This window comes from Tribolium madens, unplaced genomic scaffold (assembly GCF_015345945.1).
Source record: "Tribolium madens isolate multiple individuals breed KSU strain unplaced genomic scaffold, Tmad_KSU_1.1 Scaffold_7;HRSCAF=85;Tcas5.2_LG10, whole genome shotgun sequence".
In the NCBI taxonomy this organism is placed as follows: domain Eukaryota; kingdom Metazoa; phylum Arthropoda; class Insecta; order Coleoptera; family Tenebrionidae; genus Tribolium; species Tribolium madens.
In genome coordinates, this window is record NW_025401050.1 from 555,476 (window position 1) to 572,906 (window position 17,431).

A 17,431-nucleotide genomic window follows, 5' to 3' on the forward strand; every position below is an offset into this window, starting at 1 on the left:
AAGATACTCGTATCTTATAACTCGATCTGGTAACTGTGATTTGGGGCGGTCATTATCGTATCGTATAAGATATCGTAAATTTCGAACGGAACTAATTCATTCTTCTGACAACACAGAATGGCAAAATTTTGCTGAATGGAAACGGATGGCCTGCGGGCACATTGTCTATCCCTTACCTGATTCATGGTTTTGATGTCCAAAGTCACCATTTTACAAAATAATTAATTTATTGTTTTATCTACTACAAACTTCTTGGCATTGATTGCACAAGACGTTGACAAGTATCTTGACCTCTTAATCTAGCCCACACAGGAATTGTTTTGTTTCTTTCTATTATTCGAAAGTTTTATCAGATAGCAATCGGTCACAGGTAAAGGATTTCATATGAATTTGGTCAAATTTTTCTTAGAAAACGTTGACAATGTGCCCGCAGGCCATCCGTTCCCATTTAGGAAAAAATGATAAATGATAAAGTACCTAGTAAAGCTGATGATTCCCATTTTTTTTTATTTTCATCGATAATTCTTTACCTGTTTGCTATCTGATAAAACTTTCGAGTAATAGAAATTTTGCCATTCTGTGGTCAGGTCAGGTCAGGTCAGGTCAGAAGTATGAATTGTTTCAGTTCGCCGCCCCAAATCACCGTTACCAGACCGAGTTATAAGATACGAGTATCTGTCTTAATCCTTTGTCTTAATCCTTTACTACACTTTTTCAAAAAAGTGAATGATAAAGATAAAAAATGATAAATGATAAAGTAGTAAAGCTGAAGATTCCCATTTTTTTATTTTAATCGATAGCTTTTGAAATAAGTAAAAACTTGTTAATTCTTTACATAAAGGCGGATTTAGGTAAAGAAATGAAAATTAACGCTGATTTGAATATATTCCAGTCAAAAATTTGTGTTATTTGCCTAAGACATTTTGTGTTTGTACTTAAAAAATTATAAGTATAAATACAGGGCTGTTTAAAAAATGCCGCACACAACTATGTTACGGTGTCTAGAAGCATTTGGTGAGTGAAGGAAAAATATTTAAAAAATTTATGGTTTTTATTTTTCTGCACAATAGGGGTTTTTTGCAAGAATCTTCAAACTTGTTAGTTGTACTTATTATTACTAAATAATACTCAAAATGCAATTAAAATATGCAGAATGGAAGGTAGATTAATAATCTTTAACGCAATGTCTATGGTCTTTAACATGGTCTTCTAAATTATCGATAATTATGCAAAAATCGATGCGGCAACATTTAAAGGTAACAATGAATTCAAGAATTGAATGGAATTATTCCATGGCAACTCTCTTGATTTTCTCAAGGTAGGTAACACACAGTTGCCAGATTTACCATAAAATAAATCTTCATCCAGGTACAAATTTAACATCAAAATTTTTTTAAATATTTTTTCCTCACTCACCAAATGCTTCTAGACATCGTACCATAATTTTAGTGCGGCATTTTTCAACACCCTGTATGTTTGCATTTTTTATGAATATCACCTAGAAAATGTACGTTTTTTTTGGATAGAAGTATTGTATATACATGAAAAAATCGCGAGAATTCACTAGTTACAAAAAGCCATTTAAGCAATCGTTTATTTCTCAACTCGCCGCTACGCGGTTCGTATGGGGTTTAATGGATACCTTTTGCAACTTGTATTTTAATACGTGTATATCTACTCTTTTCTCTAGATAGTCATTAACGGTGGTAATTTTTCTAGTACCAAAATTAATAAATACCATCCTGACAATAAAAAGACCATTTCAAGGTTTACAATTATTTATTTTATGAGTATACTTTTTTGTAGCACATTCACCATGCCTTCTAGTACGCCTAAACATTGTCGATCTCAATCGTCAAGGCAAAATGTACAGCCAAGGTATGGCACCTGTATATCGTATAATTCCTGGAAAAATGCAGTGGGAACGCATACGTGACAAACCCATCTATAACGTAAGAAATTTGTACAAAAATAAAACACAAAATAATCATAAAAAACTTCCAGACCGTCGACGATATATTCACTCTCAGTTTTAAATTTAAAACACCAGAAAATGTCCAAAGCATCACGTATTTTGCTTTCACTTATCCATTTTCCTACACTGACCTTCAAAAACTATTAACAAATATAGATTTAAAATTCGAAAACTACGTGGCCAACTACGAGGATGATATCTACTACCATAAGGAAGTAGTTTGTCGTTCTTTGGGTGGCCGTGACATTCACCTCTTGACTGTTTCCTCCTATCATGGAATTACACCCGAAATTGAAACCCGTTTGAAAAACCTCTTCCCTGATAAAAATTTCCGTCGACCATTTAAATTTGTGGGTAAGAAAGTCGTCTTCGTTTCGGCTCGTGTACATCCGGGGGAAACTCCTTCGAGTTTTGTTTTTAACGGTTTTTTGAATCTATTATTGACTCGTGACGATCCGGTGGCAATAATGTTACGACGGTTGTACGTTTTCAAGATGATTCCCTTTTTGAATCCCGATGGAGTGGTTCTGGGGCATTACAGAACGGATACAAGAGGTGTTAACTTGAATCGGGTATATTTGAATCCGGTTTTGGCACAACATCCGGCAGTTTATGCCGCAAGGGCGTTGATAAGGTACTATCATTTCGGATACGAGAAAGAGGATGCCCTGGACAAGTCGCAAGGTGATGCGACGATTAGTGTCAAAGTATCGAATATGAGTCTGGAGGAGAAGGAAGGAGGTGTTTGGTGTGCAAAATGTAAAGGTGAGTTTATTCGAATTTTTGAAAATAATGAAGGTGGCCTGTAACTTCATATTAAGTTGGCAACATTGAAGTCTTATATTTGCTGTTTCTGTAGCTAGATTATTCACTGTTGCTAACTATTTCAAAAGCATACAAAACAAAAAATGTTTATTTAGTTAAGATGTGTCGAAGATGTAGAAGTGCCGAAATCGTAAAGGATGAAGAAGAAAACATCGAAGTGAACGCAAACGAAAGCGGATTATTTTTGTACATAGATTTACATGGTCATGCTTCAAAGAAAGGAATTTTCATGTACGGAAATCATTTCCAAGATTTGGATAGGAATGTCGACTGTATGCTTTTGCCGAAGTTAATGAGTATGAATAATCATAATTTTCACTTCACTGCCTGTAATTTTACCGAAAGGAATATGTATCTCAGGTGAGTACTGTATTGAATTATTTAAATTCATTATACAGGATGACTCATTAGTGTGGCATCAGAGAATAATATTATTAAGTACGAATTTATTCTTTTGCTTTGTTTATTGGTATTAGTTACATAACAAAAAAATCTTAATAAACTTTTTCGTAACATGTAGCATTACCTAGGAAAAAACAAACTTAATTTGCTATCACTGGATGGGAACCGTGTTTTATTTTTATAGTATTTTGTGTAATTTTTTTTTTTTTAGTCTAATGCTTTTGTTTACTTTTGCGTCTCTAAAACAACTTTATGATACGCAACTTTTTATTAGTAAAGGTTGATAATGACTTCAAAATTGGAAACTCATCCATTATAGATATGAATTGTCATATGCCAAGGTTGGCCAAAATTTGTACTGTACAGTGATGGACAGTGAATTTTGTCCGCACAATTTCAATGACAGACTAAAACTGTAAATAAGCCTTTAAATTTTTCTAACCTTGTTTCAGAATTTTGATTAACATTTTTCATGTTGACAAAATGCTCGATGCTCCTTGCTACTTTTTACTTTTGCTTTGCTTGAGATTTAGTACCAATCAACTTGCAGGTTGAAAATCTGGTCCAAAATGAGTAAGAATTTGATTAAATTTGACAATACGTATTTGAATGTCAATTATCATGACAATAAAGCACAGACTACAGTGAATTTTTGTGAATTCACAGAAATTGAATGGACGAAATTTTCTGTCCATACTGTACCATTAAATTTAGACCCTAACAAAATTTGATTGTGAGTGTCTCTTAAAACTAGTAACAAAGTTGTTAAGTTGAGTTAAAAATGTGTTTTGAGGTTATGAAATCTTTATATAATAATTTGAGTTGATTTATAACAGGAAATAGTATGCAATTTTTATTTAAAAAATATTTTGAAAATGAAAAAAAAAGGAAAAAGATTTCATTTAATTAAAAATCGGACAATTTGTCATTAGGTTTTGCCTCAGATTGTCCTAACAATATAATTACTGGAGGGATGTTTTCGAAAGATGTATTACCCATATACTTCGCCCAATCATCTTTGATGAGTTTTTCGCAATAATTAATAATACTCCGCTACATTTCCATAATTGAAGAGGTTGGGCATGGACATGTTTATTGTAATACTGTTTGGCAAACTCCTATACTACACTGACCGGCATAATTATCGCATCTCTTAAATTTTAAGATTTAAAATGGCGAAATTCTGAATATAGTACTAAAATTGACGATATAGGATAGTAGCTTTTTGAAGTAAATCAGTCGACTATGGATTTTTCAAAAACAATTGGTGTAGATTCATTGAATAAATGTCAAATTATCAAAATCACCGCTAATTTTCGAGGGAAAACAATAAAAAACTGAGCTTTTTTCCAGGCTCGAGGAGGCAATCCCAGTTATTAATGGATGCCTCTGAATGTAAGAAATGCTTATCTAAGTTAAAGAACTGATCCGCACGGAATTCGTTTTTTTATTTCTTTTGACAATAGTTTAATTGTTGAAGTTTAAGTCGTAATTTTAGTTTAACTTATTTTTTTTTAAGCGTTATTTTAATAAAAAAATCACTTTTTTCTATTTCGTTGTTAGAATAAGTCGTTCGCGGTAATTTAATTTTAGTGATGGACTTTCGTCACAATTCATTTTCAAATGTGAAAATATGAATTATTTTTATTTTGTACAGCCGCCTAAAATTATTCCACATACCTAAATGTCGCCAACCGCCGCAAAATTCTCTAGAAAAAAAAAAATTCGTTTTTTAATTTATAAAATGATATAAAGCGACAAAATAGAAAAACAGTATAAAGCACTTGTTGCAGAAGGTTCTTTATGCACTCATTTGTTCCTCAACTCGCCTCTACGCGTCTCGTTTCGGAATTTCAAGTTTGTGCAACTTGTACTTTAATATACTATTCCCATGTGATGCGATAATTTTTCCAGTGAGTGTAGTTCAATTTCATTTTACTGGCAGTGATATGGTGGAAGCCTGAGAACCCGATGTCCATAACTGTGTAAAATACCACCTGTTACATTTTATGTTCTACTTCTAAGATAGGTTTAATTAGGTTCAAAAGTTCTCTTTTCGTTGATCTTGGATTGAAATTGATATTCTTTCTCTGGAGCCACTTTTCCATTTCTCCTTTCCGAGAATTTGCATTGAGAGGTATATCAGTTCTCATAGAATGGAAGAGGGCATTATCCATTATAACAACTAATTGGCTTTTAATTTTGTTCAAAGTAGGAACCAATTGCTCTTCAATCTACTTTTTAAATCATTTTTTGGATATGTTTTTGTGATTATCACGATATCACGAAATTGCATCCATCTAAAAATCCAGAAATGCATCCCGCATGAAGAGTAACTTTTTAGACTCTATCTCCGACTTTGACGATTTTTTTTTTAAACTATTGCCAGTGTATTGTTTATTGCTTGTAGCTTTATAATTTTTTATATTTTTTCTCCTATGTAAAGAAGTTTTGACAACTGTTTGGCATTTCTTAATATAAAACGTCAGATTATTTTTAATAGATTTAAAGCAATTTAAAGCTTTGTAATAAAAATAACTATTGTGTGTTTTTTGAAACATTTTTTTTTAATGGCAACCTGCTATGCCAATTTTTTGGCCAAAAACTACGACCTAGAAATTGCAATTTTCTAAAGAAAATCATATTTGCGTTAATTTTTTTTTTTCAATTAATGAATCTTTTTTACTTTCACATTTATTGCAACAAGATTACTATTATTCTAGGGACCGTCGAGACGGCATGAGCAGAGAAGGCTCCGGCCGTGTAGCAGTCCTCAAACTCACCGGTTTAACAAAAAGCTATACTCTTGAATGTAACTACAACACAGGTCGAATCGTAAATGTTCTTCCGCCGACCATAAAAGAATCCCACAATAAAGTCCATACGATTTTAGTACCTCCAAAATACACTCCTCAAATATTCGAAGAGGTTAGAATTTTCAACACAGGATTTCAGAACTTGCACTCCAGAGAAAAATGCGATATCAAGGAAAAAATGGTAAAAAAATTCCATCTGTAAAAATTTCGAAATTGTGGGGTTTAAATTTTGCACTTTGACCCTACTTATTTCTGTTGTTAAAATGATTTTACATGTTTTATTTTTCCTGGAAGCTATTAGAAGAGAAAACAAAGAAGATATATCCTGAATTGTAACAACATATGTTTAACGTTACTTGTAGCTTTTATAGGCAAAGTTTTTGTACCTGAATAATTATGAAAAAATATAATATTAATAAACATAAAAAGGTCAAATGTTAAAAAATAAATGTACAGGGTGCTGCATTTTTGGATGTCCGAATAGAGAATCTCCGAAACTAAGATGTTTAGCCAAAAAGGAGTGATACCATCTGGGGCTCATTTTTTGAGAAAATAATATTGGTGAAAACCGCATTGTGCTATCGTCTTTTGTTTTCGACTTACAGACAAAAGTTGACATTTTAGCGAAATCGAAAAAAATTCATATCTTTGTTATTATAGAAGATACAGATTTGAAATAAAGACATTATACAGGCACTTTTTAACGTAGAATTTAATAATGTCGTTAACAATTTTTAAACCATTACAAAAAATAATACTATATTTATTATGTAGTGAACATTTAATAAAAAAGTAACAATAACTAAGTAAATAAAACAAATGACAATAACATTTACAACAAATGTTCGAAAAGTGTATAATGTCTTTGTTTCAAATCTGTATCTTCTATAATAACAAAGATATGTTTTTTTTTTAGATTTCGCTAAAATGTCAACTTTTGTCTGTAAGTCGAAATCAAAAGACGATAGCAGGATGCGGTTTTTACCAATATTATTTTCTCAAAAAATGAGCCCCAGAATGTATCACTCGTTTTTGGCTAAACCTCTTAGTTTTGGAGATTCCCTATTCAGACATCCAAAATTACAGCACCCTGTACAGATTTTTTAAACATTTTTTTCATGTTCTTGGTGTCTTATTTTACTTGGCATTTTTATCTGGAGCGCGAGTTCTGAAACATTTTGTATATTCCACCAATCCACAAATTGCGATTTCTTTGTTTTTATAGGTTGGTAGATCACTCGGCGCTTCGATTCTAGACCTCACCGGCCAAAATCCTTGCTCAAGAATTCCCAATTCCGAATTTCATTCCATTTCCGGTTTGAAAGATTGGCTAAGGATTTATTGTGCCAATGAAATGGATGAGACTAGACCTCATAGTAAAATTAAGCTGAGAAACCTAGCCGGCCTCCATAATCAGGTAGGCCATGATTTAAGCGAAGGTGATTAGTGATTTTTTGTTTGCTAAGTTGGTGATCTTTGTGTAAAAGCTGGGAAATACATTCTTGTCAAAAAGTAAAATTGTACTCTTATTTAAATGGTATTTTGCATACAGAGTGTTTCATAATTATAGTGAAACACTTATGTGGACCTATTCAGTTTTTTGTTTTTTATTATTGTCAAGTTAAAATAAATTGTTCGTCAAAACAAATTGATAATTTAAGCATTTGTGTTTTTGAACCACTCTTCGCATCGTTCGTTTGGAATAATAAGAGAACAATTTTACGTTTTTACAAGAACGAACATAACAAATCAACTCTGTTAAGAGTTTGATTGCTACAGGGAAAACCATCTCATGGTTTATTACTGAAAACGAGACCCGTTTCGGCGCCCAAACGTCTGGCGAGTCGTGCTAGACCTGCAACGGTGCCCATTGAACGCAAAGAAAACATGGCGGTGAGTTCGGCCGCCGCCATGTTGGTTTCGCAACCGAGTTGTTCACATCATTCCACCAACAACGATAACGCTAAAACTTTCCGTCTGAATAAAATGAAAACGAAAACCAAATTCAAACGGAACGTCAGCGGTGAAAGAAAAATCGTTCGAAAACAGATAAAACCGACAAAGAAAGCAATGATCGGTAAAGAAATGGCCGAAGAAAGGAAGAAATTGCGCGAGATTTGTATTGAGACGAAAAGCGAAGAAAAATTATGGAAGGACGAGGCGGGGCCGAGCAGAGGAGCCACTTTTATTGTGCATAATTTTGCGAAAAATTCCACTTTTGTCAAGTGTAAGTTTAAAAAGCACTCGTTGAGGAGGTTGACGAAAAGTACACCGGATGCAGGTAAGGTCGACAAAGTGAAGAAAAGGAAGAAACTCAAGTCGAAATAGACACATTTTTTGTTTGTAAATTGGTGGTTTATAAAGTGATATTTTTGTGATTTTGGTTGTTATTGGTTGAGATTTATTATTTTAAGTGAGTGGTGTCCTTTGGTGGTCGATTGCATAATTACCATGGAGTATATTTGTAAAACTTTTTTTTGGATATCACCACTAATTGAGGACAAAATAGAGTATGCTCAAATATACTGCAGAAGTTTCAGAACTGATTACTAAAGGCGGCGTTGTTGTTTACTTTGATTTATTACAAAATAAAACATTAAAAATTATTTTATTGTTTGCAGTGTTTCGTAAACTGTATCGGTTTGTTGTCAAATGTCAAAATTGCTTTAGATGGCGACACTGTAGTAAATTCAGAGGCGGACACAGAATTTTGGACATCAAAATTAAGTCAGTTCAATGTAAGTCACTCTTTAATGTCATTATGATTGACGTTTGAAACTAAAATTTGAAAGTTTTAGTTGAAATTTATTTTTGGTGTCGATTTTCCGAAACAATGCGAGTAATAACTACGTGTTTTTTTAAGTTCAATAAATTATTTTGATTTGTTCTCATTTTCTCTAGCTATCAGGATCAAAATTACAAAAACCGAAAGTGAGGTTAGTTGCCTAAGGCTCGTTTTATATTTTTATGTCAGTCGAATGACAAATCGTCCATTATTCCGTGTCCGCCAATGTACAAAAAACTGTGAATTATAGGTCAAAATTAAATAAATGGTTAAATTTTTGAGTAATTTGGTATAAACTTAGTCATGGTTATGAAACTCACTTTGTAAGAAACTCACACCCTACAGCGGAGTAATTATGTTTAAAAAGTGACCGCTAATTAAGCCGAATTGAGGAATGTTTTTTTTTTTGAAGATATAAAAGTGATTAGGTGTCCACGTTTCAAAATGATCTCAATATTCGAATCCTTACAGAATTGTGATTTATTAATTTGACTTTTTTCTCAATGTGTATACACGGTGTATTACAGAATACCCAAACATGCCTACCTTTGATTTTATAACAAACCATACATCAGTGTGTTCAATTTTTGAAAAAGTAGAAATAGAATTAATTTCAATGTAAATAAATAAATGTAAAAACGATTTTGTACAAGCTACAATTTTATTTACAAGATTCTCGTAAAAAATATTGTTAATAATACTAAAATCTCATTGTAATATGTATTTAGCTTCAAACAACTAACTAATCTGTACATCATATCAGTCGAATTATTATTATTAAAGATAACTACGAGTACATGTTTCAAATCGGTTTTTTGTTGAAATTAATGTTTAAATATACTTATTGTTACCTTAAAATTGTTTTATGTACATTTGTTTAAATAAAATATTGCACATATTTTGTTGTTTTGTACCATGTTTTGCCTTTTTTACTTTCCTTATCTTATAAGGAAACTATTGTAATCGGCTGAAATTTGACCTACCCAGGTTTTTACATTTCTGGACGAATTATAGCTTCAAGACACCAAAAAAGTTGGTTTGGGCCATTGGATCGTGTGTGATAAGAGTTAGAAACTTGAAATTTGGTATGTAAGTTACTTGTAGCAATGGGACGTAGCATGAAACAATTGGTAAAAATCGGTTGCGCAGTTCGGCCAAAAAGTAAAGCGGCCACAAAATTATACGGTTGAAGAAACAATAATTCATGGCGATAAAAATTACTTAGAAACATGACCTGAAACATGAGATATATCTTATTAAAAGTAAAATGCGATGAAATAAAAATAATAATTTGTATCAAACTAAAAAAAAATTGCACCCCAGACTCGAACCCGCGACAAGAATTATTTATTTTGCGTATAGTCTGGCAGGTGGCACTAATGCAAACGTTAGGTTTGCTACTCGGATTTCAACACTAAAGTATTGTCGTAAGGATGTTTTCCAAATATGTAGGATAAGGAAAGTCGTGTGATGTTTGTACCACCATCTTGAAAATATTTTTATTTAAGAGGACGTAATGGATTATGACTCTGTACTAATTTTCAAATAAATACGATTATTTGAACTCCCAATAGTTCTAATGTGGAATTTAGACGGAACACTCTGTATAAATTGTTTTTTATTAGACGATTAATTGAAATTGATTCATTCTGCTCGTAATGTTTACTTTTCGATTCGATCTGAAATTACACAAACAGTGATGAATAATAAACGAATTAATAGTGGTTGTTTCACCTCATTATTTTTGTCTCTCTGCTATTAAAAATTCATTATAAGTTTTCCCACAACAATGGAAAAGCATTTACCACATACACAAATCTTTTTCAAAATGTCAGATTACAAACCCAGTCAAAAACTTTACAAAAATCTGTCACCTGTTTTCAAAATTTCTCAATTTATGGGACTATGCCCTTTTACTTATCACGAACGTGAAAACTCATTTAAATGGTCGTGGAAAATGTACATTTTCTACCTTGTGATAATAACGATTTTAGGTGAGTTGGTTTTTAAAATTTTTCTAAAAATGTTTTTTAGCATGTTGGTCGTTTTGGGGCTTCGTAAACGACATGCAAGTGGCTTCTTTTACAGCTTTGGGCTTCAGGGGCACTGCGGATTTTGCCATTGCTTCTTTCGATGTCAGTGAGGTTATTTTCAGTGCGATTTTTTTCGTGGTTTCCACACCTTTCAAATTTAAACATTTTATTCGGATCATCGAGAATATTGATCAAATTGACTCTCTCGTTTCTTCAATTTTTGTTAAAGAAATTCGAAAAAGGACAAATATATTTGTTAAGGTTTTGGCAATTTTCTTGCCTACTTTATACATCCTTGACCTGTTTATGTGGGGGAATAATAGCTGGGAAGGGTTAAATAATTATTTTGCCTTCTATATAATGTACAGCATTGTTTTGGTTCACGAATTACAGTATTGGCAAATAATGACGATGATGTATGTTCGAATTATGGGTCTCAATAAAACATTGAAAGATTCTTTCAAAAATAAAACAGGTTTGTATTTTTTAAAACCATATATTTTCAAAAATTTCCTATTTTAGGACTCTGTGAACAAGACATATTTGTAATTATTCAAACTTACAATTATATACATGATTCAGTAGAAGAAATCAATGAATGTTTTAGTTTCAGTACTACTATAATTATTTTCAGCTGTTATATTCATTTAGTAATAAGTCCTTACCAACTTTTTGTCGTAATGTCAAGCATTGAAACTTCTATTTTTCATTATGTGTATTTATTGTGGATTTGTTTACAAATTTGGAGAGTTTTAACAATTGTTGAAGTTTGCCACAAGTGTGAGACTCAGGTCTGGTTTTATTATTATTACAGGCTAGTCTAAAGTAACATAAAACACCATTAAGTGATAAAATCAGAAATATTTTTAATGTCACTTAGCAAATTTTTCCTGATGATAATTAAGGATTTATTCAAAATGTAACAAAGGCTTTGTTCTTTTACAGAATCAGAAAACTAGAAATTTGGTTTACCAATTATTGCTTTGCAAATTAGACAAACGAATCAAAAAAATGGTAGGCGACTGAAATACAAAATTATGTGTAAAATGTGGTAGGATAGGTATGTTTATTTTTTTAGGTTAGAACACTTTTCTTTATAGTGACAAAAAGAAAACTTTTGCTTTCTGCATATGCTTTACCTAAAATTAACAGAAGACTTGTAATATCTGTAAGTATAAACTTTTATAATTAATAGTTTTTTGATTTCAATGATTTTTTCAGATTCTTAGTTCTATCAGTACTTATTGGATGATTTTGATGCAATCCAGCGCTAGGACGATACGAATGATTTAATTACGGTCTTTTTTTACATTTTGCTACTTGACACAATATTTAATTCTATTGTAAATAATAATTACTTTAAAACCTGGGTAAATGTATTTTTTATTCATTAACAGAGCATTTAGTACCAAGGGGGACAGGTCGAATGAACTAAATTCTAACTTACGCTAAAACGGCTTTAATCATAAGTGACAACCTATACAATATTTTTTCCAACACCTAACTTAGAATTTATGTAAATGTTTTCATCGTACACTACTGAATATAATAAAAACTGACTGTATATATCCTATACAAGAAATTAGTATGTAAACAACCACTAATCAGCCATTATAAAATAGTGTACATATTACATACTCTGTCGAGAGACCAAATTGAACCAAGAATGTACGACTTGACATTTTAAAAATAATCCTATGGCGCTGCATTTTTTTTTTGCTAGAACAGAACATCCTAATTAATAAATTTTGCTTGCCGAGTATTTTTTTTATAAGCCAAGATACAGGGCATTTCAGAACTCGCGCATCAGAGAAAAATGGTAAGATAACAGGAACATGAAAAGAATTTAAAAAAAATCTATCTATAAAAATTTGGAAATTATGCGAGTTTAAATTTTGCACATTGACTGTATTTATTTCTGTTGGAAAAATAATTTGCCAATTTTTTTTGCTATAGGCTAATAGAAGAGGAAACAAGGAAGCTGTATCCTAAATTGTAACTCTGTTTAGCGTTATTTGTGGCTTCTATTGGCAAAATTTTTGTACCTTTACTAAATAATTGTAAAATAACATATTCAAGATCATCAGTGTCATTAAAAGCACATAAAAACATGTCAAATGTCTAAAAATAAATGTCAAAATTTTTTGAGAGATGGAATTTTTAAACATTTTTTCAGTACTCTGGGGGACTACCTAATTGATCCCTTTCAAGGAGGTGCGCGACTTTCCGGACAACTGTATTTGTAGTATTCATTGTTACTTCAACAAAATTTTAAAAAATACTCGAGACTTGGCACTTCGAAAATCGAATTTTTCAAACTTTCTGACATTTTTTACCAACCACCACCTTATTAGGGCAAAAGTTCCTAAATTTTGAAAAATTGATTTTTATTTTTAAAAAGTACTCAAACGTGTAAAATAGAAAAAAGAGCATAAAGAACATGTTCCATAAGTCATTTGTGGACCTCGTTCTTCATAAAACTGGCGCTTTGCTGCTCGTTTCATAAATCTGAACTCGTTCCACAAAATTTTAATATACTATTGTGCAACTGTTTTCAGTTGCATAAAATGCAACTTTGTGACACTGTTTTTGGAAACATTTTATCATCACTGACTGTGAATACTGTTGTTTTTAAATGAGAAATTGTTGTAGATAAACATATTTCACCGAAACTAATGTAATTTGAGCTATTTTCAAGCAATTTGGCAACGGCATACGTCAAATATCAAAATTTTAACTGTCAAGCATAATAATAAAAAGCGCTCAATAGAAAAAATAGAATACAAAACGCATGCTACAACATCACAATGTGATACTCGTGCATTTGTAACCTACTCGTATCACAATGGGAGTACTTGTAGTACTTGTTTTTTATATACTATTTTGTATCAGAGAAGAACATTTTTGCTTAAGTACAGCTTAAGTTTTTATAATTTATATTTGTTTTCATATTAATGTGCATAGAAGTAGTCGTTGAAAGGGATCATTTTAAGGTGGCAAACATGCGAAAAGACAAACAATCCTAACCTCAATATTTCCTAAAATTTTTTTTTTTCAAATAAATGTGTACCTTATGTAGCAAAAAATAATTAAAATTACCAACGTAATTAATATAGTGTAGCAAACTTAAAGATTTTTGTCATTATTGACGTGATTAAATTTGTTCTGAATGACATTAGTGACACTTTTTGTGTAAATTGGCCTTTAATTTAAAGATTTATTTAGACTTTTACAACCTACTTGACGCACATTAATATGAAAAAGAGTATATAAAATTTTTAGGAGCGGACATAACACTACGAATATTGCTTAGTTGACCGCCTTCAAAAGCTTTTATAAATTTTAAAAAACTTAAGCTGTAAACAAAAATGTTCTTCCCTGATAAAAATTAATTAATTAAAGTAATTGCCACATGTGTGCGCAGGTGTGAATGCAAAATTTCAGCTTGTTTGAACGAGAGGAACTGTCTCAAATTTGATTTGCAAAATTTCGAGGTGTCTGTCACAAAATTAAATTAAATTATGTAAAGGCTTATAATAACTATAATAAATGCAACAAGTGCAAATGTATGTCAAATTTTTTTATTTGATGTGAGATTAGCCTGTTAGTTTTTATTTACTGTTTTGCTGTCAAGTTAACAATTTTCGCGTGATCTCACAGGGAGTAAATTGTTTATCGTTTTACCTCTTTCTAGAGGCGTACATTGCAAAACGACACTTTCGGAATTAACCTTTACCAATAAAATAATTAATTTGATTCATGGCCACTTAGCCACCGCGCAATGTTGTCAATGTTAGCAAAATTCCCTACATTTCGAAATTGAATTGTTTTGTTTAAAAACGGTGCAAAGTAAAAAAATACTATGCGATATCTCGTTTATAAGGCATTTTTCGCACTCCTTGCTGCACTTGTCGTATCCTAAACCCGTGTTTCTTATAAAACTACTATTATAAATTTTGTTTTAACATATTCAATCACACACTGTGAATAATAGTATATTATGTAACAAGGATAGAATGAAAGTTCGATACGAGTGGAAGCGAGCGTCTACGAGCGTGAGGAACCACAAGTAGATAGAGACTGTATTTTCTCCACAACCAGAAAGAATGAATCAAAAACAATGAAATTTGAACAAAACAAGTAAAAATAAGTTATCTGACATTTAGATCAGACACTGACAGTTTTGAAATCCATGACAAGGTATGTATTTCGTTGAGCATAATTATAAAATATTCATTCAATCACTTGTTAAGAAAAGAAAATCTATGCAAAACACATGAGAACTTAAGAAGCAAGTGTTTCAGAATAAATATGTGTAATTCAGAGCAAAATAGTATTAACTCCAGTTTTTAAACTAAAGTGCTCTAAAGAAAAAATTGTGTTTTGGTAGTTAATACTGTTTTGCTCTGAGGTACAGATATTCTGTCTCAAGAGTAAGAAGTTTTACTTTCTATCACTATTAGAAATTATTTTGGAATTATTTCAATCATTAATGGTCCTGGAAAAGCAAAAATTCTATTTTATGCTATAAATCAATTTAAAATGCCAAAAAAATTATGTATTTGAAATAGCAGTTAAGAGGTTTTGGATAAAGTTTTGTATAGTACACATGTGTTACTACAAATGAGTAACGTAAGAAAACTAGTTTTATACTCGGCTTACGGGCTCTTGGGATAAATCTTTTCTTGCGTAACTAATTTGTAATATAACAGATTATACAGATAAGACAGCTTTTTGGCGCCAAAATAGATAAACTGTTTTTTCACTGTACTTTTTGCCAAGAGTCACATAAAATCATAGCAGTTGTGTTCTACGTATTGCTACAAACGTATTACAACAATTAGTTTCCATTTAAATATTGTGAATTTTATGAAAAACTGAAATATAAGATTGTCTATTTGTGAGTATCAGATTTACCCCTTCCATGCCTCCAAAATGACCGTTGAACGGGCCGTTTTGAGGTTGGCAGCGTTGAAAGTACCAACATAGATACCAGCCAACACAAATACAGTAACTAAGTTATTTGGCAGTTTACATTTTGATGTGACAAGTTTTTGAGGTTATGATGGTAGATGCATATGGATATGGTTTGCAGGGTGGAAAGTTTGTGTTATTTTGGAAATTGGAATAAAGTGATGCAAAATGAAAACATTAATAACGTAAATTTTTGTTGTTTGCTTTACGAAAGATTATTTTCAATACGTAAAGTACATTTGAATTTGGCGGTATCCGAAGACCGTTGAGAGCAAGGATGGTAGACATAGAGGATTGCTCAGGCCCTATGCTGCAATGTTAACCATATTTCATCATCCCCACCACATTGCGTGACGTCACAACTGGCCCATATTGTTTGTTTACATCAGCTGTGCTTCGTGTTTTTTGGTGTTTTAATGATATTAGAGCGTATTAAGATCGTACAAAAGAAAATTGTAGTACGAAATAATGCAAATTTTAGTATATTTAAAGTAATTCCAATAAATTTAAATAGGTGCTGCATATATCGTCACTATATGCCTGGTAGATGGTATGCTGTATATGGTTGTAACAGCAGCCAAATAAAACCAAAACAAATGGATGACAATCTCATTTTTTATCTTTTTCTATCGGCAACAATATGGTCTCATCAACGATGAGAAAGGAACGGGCCAACAGGTGCAGACGAGCTGATAAGTTCAACTCGATTCGTAGGTCAATTTGCTCCATTTCAAACAATGATTATCAACGTGATCTAAGAAACAAATTGTTATAATGCATTCATTTTTGTTTTAGGCTAGAGTAAGCTATTTTATTGTCATACAGCTACAGTCGCCAAATTTCCATAGCCTATTCTGATCTAAAACAGATTTTAACAAATTAAAGTCATAATTCACTTTTATTTGCATTATTTGATATTTGCTCCTATTAACTCCCATGCATTTGACGCGATTAAAGGCCAGTTGTGACGTCACAGCATGTCTATGGACCACGTGACGCCGGCTGACAGATTCGTGAGCCTGAGCAATCATTTATGTCTACCATCCTTGCGTTGAGAGGGCCAGGCGGCCAAGTGGGGGTAACATCCATTTCGCGATTTTGCCGTAGCTGTCATATCTGTATAATCTGTGATATAACACACTTGTACCATATATACCATAAATTAAAGAATCTAGTTATTGGCATTCGTGTTTGTATATCGATTTTCTACATACCTTTACATTTGTGTTATTACAATAACAAAGTGCTTTTTTCCAAATAAATTATGTAAGTACATAATTGAACAATTTAGTACATACCTAAAATATACCTACATATTATTATTTTAAATGTGAAAAATATTATAAATAAAAAAATATAAATACGATTGGTATGTACAAGTATTATGATAGTATCAACAAGAAATTACGGGGATTTCTAATTTGCTGACCAAAAAATTAAATAGGTTGTAATTATTTATATAAAAAGTAAAATTCAAACATTTTACGTAAACTAATTAAACTTTTGTAGCCGCATTTGCTGCCACTAAAATTCAACCCCTCACCCTTTCGAAAAGGGTAGTTTACTCTTACAAAATTTTAGTTTTTCAACAATTTTAAGCGCTAAATATTTTTTTTAATTG

The 17,431-nt window shown here is 31.7% G+C and overlaps 2 protein-coding genes across 6 annotated transcripts in view; both read left to right on the forward strand.

Annotated features, from left to right (window-relative positions):
- Window positions 1-8,397, forward strand: part of LOC123009997 (cytosolic carboxypeptidase-like protein 5) — a 12,367-nt gene extending 3,970 nt beyond the window's left edge. For 4 of the 5 annotated variants that reach the window (XM_044406598.1, XM_044406597.1, XM_044406600.1 and 1 more), the window contains exons 3-8: window positions 1,807-1,952; window positions 2,005-2,740; window positions 2,896-3,160; window positions 5,926-6,130; window positions 7,244-7,435; window positions 7,798-8,397. In XM_044406598.1, coding sequence (XP_044262533.1) covers window positions 1,807-1,952; window positions 2,005-2,740; window positions 2,896-3,160; window positions 5,926-6,130; window positions 7,244-7,435; window positions 7,798-8,346 — 2,093 coding nt within the window. In that variant the 3' untranslated portion in view covers window positions 8,347-8,397. Of the gene's footprint in view, window positions 1-1,806; window positions 1,953-2,004; window positions 2,741-2,895; window positions 3,161-5,925; window positions 6,131-7,243; window positions 7,436-7,781 lie in introns of all 5 variants that reach the window. The other variant, XM_044406602.1, reaches the window with a different exon arrangement.
- Window positions 8,398-10,760: 2,363 nt separating this feature from the next.
- On the forward strand, window positions 10,761-12,173 carry LOC123010138. The gene is made up of 6 exons (XM_044406840.1): window positions 10,761-10,797; window positions 10,832-11,311; window positions 11,359-11,627; window positions 11,782-11,850; window positions 11,915-12,004; window positions 12,058-12,173. The coding sequence occupies exons 1-6, from the start codon at window positions 10,761-10,763 to the stop codon at window positions 12,127-12,129; spliced, it is 1,017 nt and encodes a 338-aa protein (XP_044262775.1). The 3' UTR covers window positions 12,130-12,173.
- The last annotated feature ends 5,258 nt before the right edge of the window (window positions 12,174-17,431 follow it).

Excerpts from the sequence above, each read along its gene's own strand:
- LOC123010138 (XM_044406840.1), top strand. The coding sequence starts at position 10,761 with ATGTACATTTTCTACCTTGTGATAATAACGATTTTAG. Across the intron at positions 11,312-11,358 it reads TTCTTTCAAAAATAAAACAG|GACTCTGTGAACAAGACATA; the intron begins GTTTGTATTTTT and ends TTCCTATTTTAG. Across the intron at positions 12,005-12,057 it reads ACAGAAGACTTGTAATATCT|ATTCTTAGTTCTATCAGTAC; the intron begins GTAAGTATAAAC and ends TGATTTTTTCAG.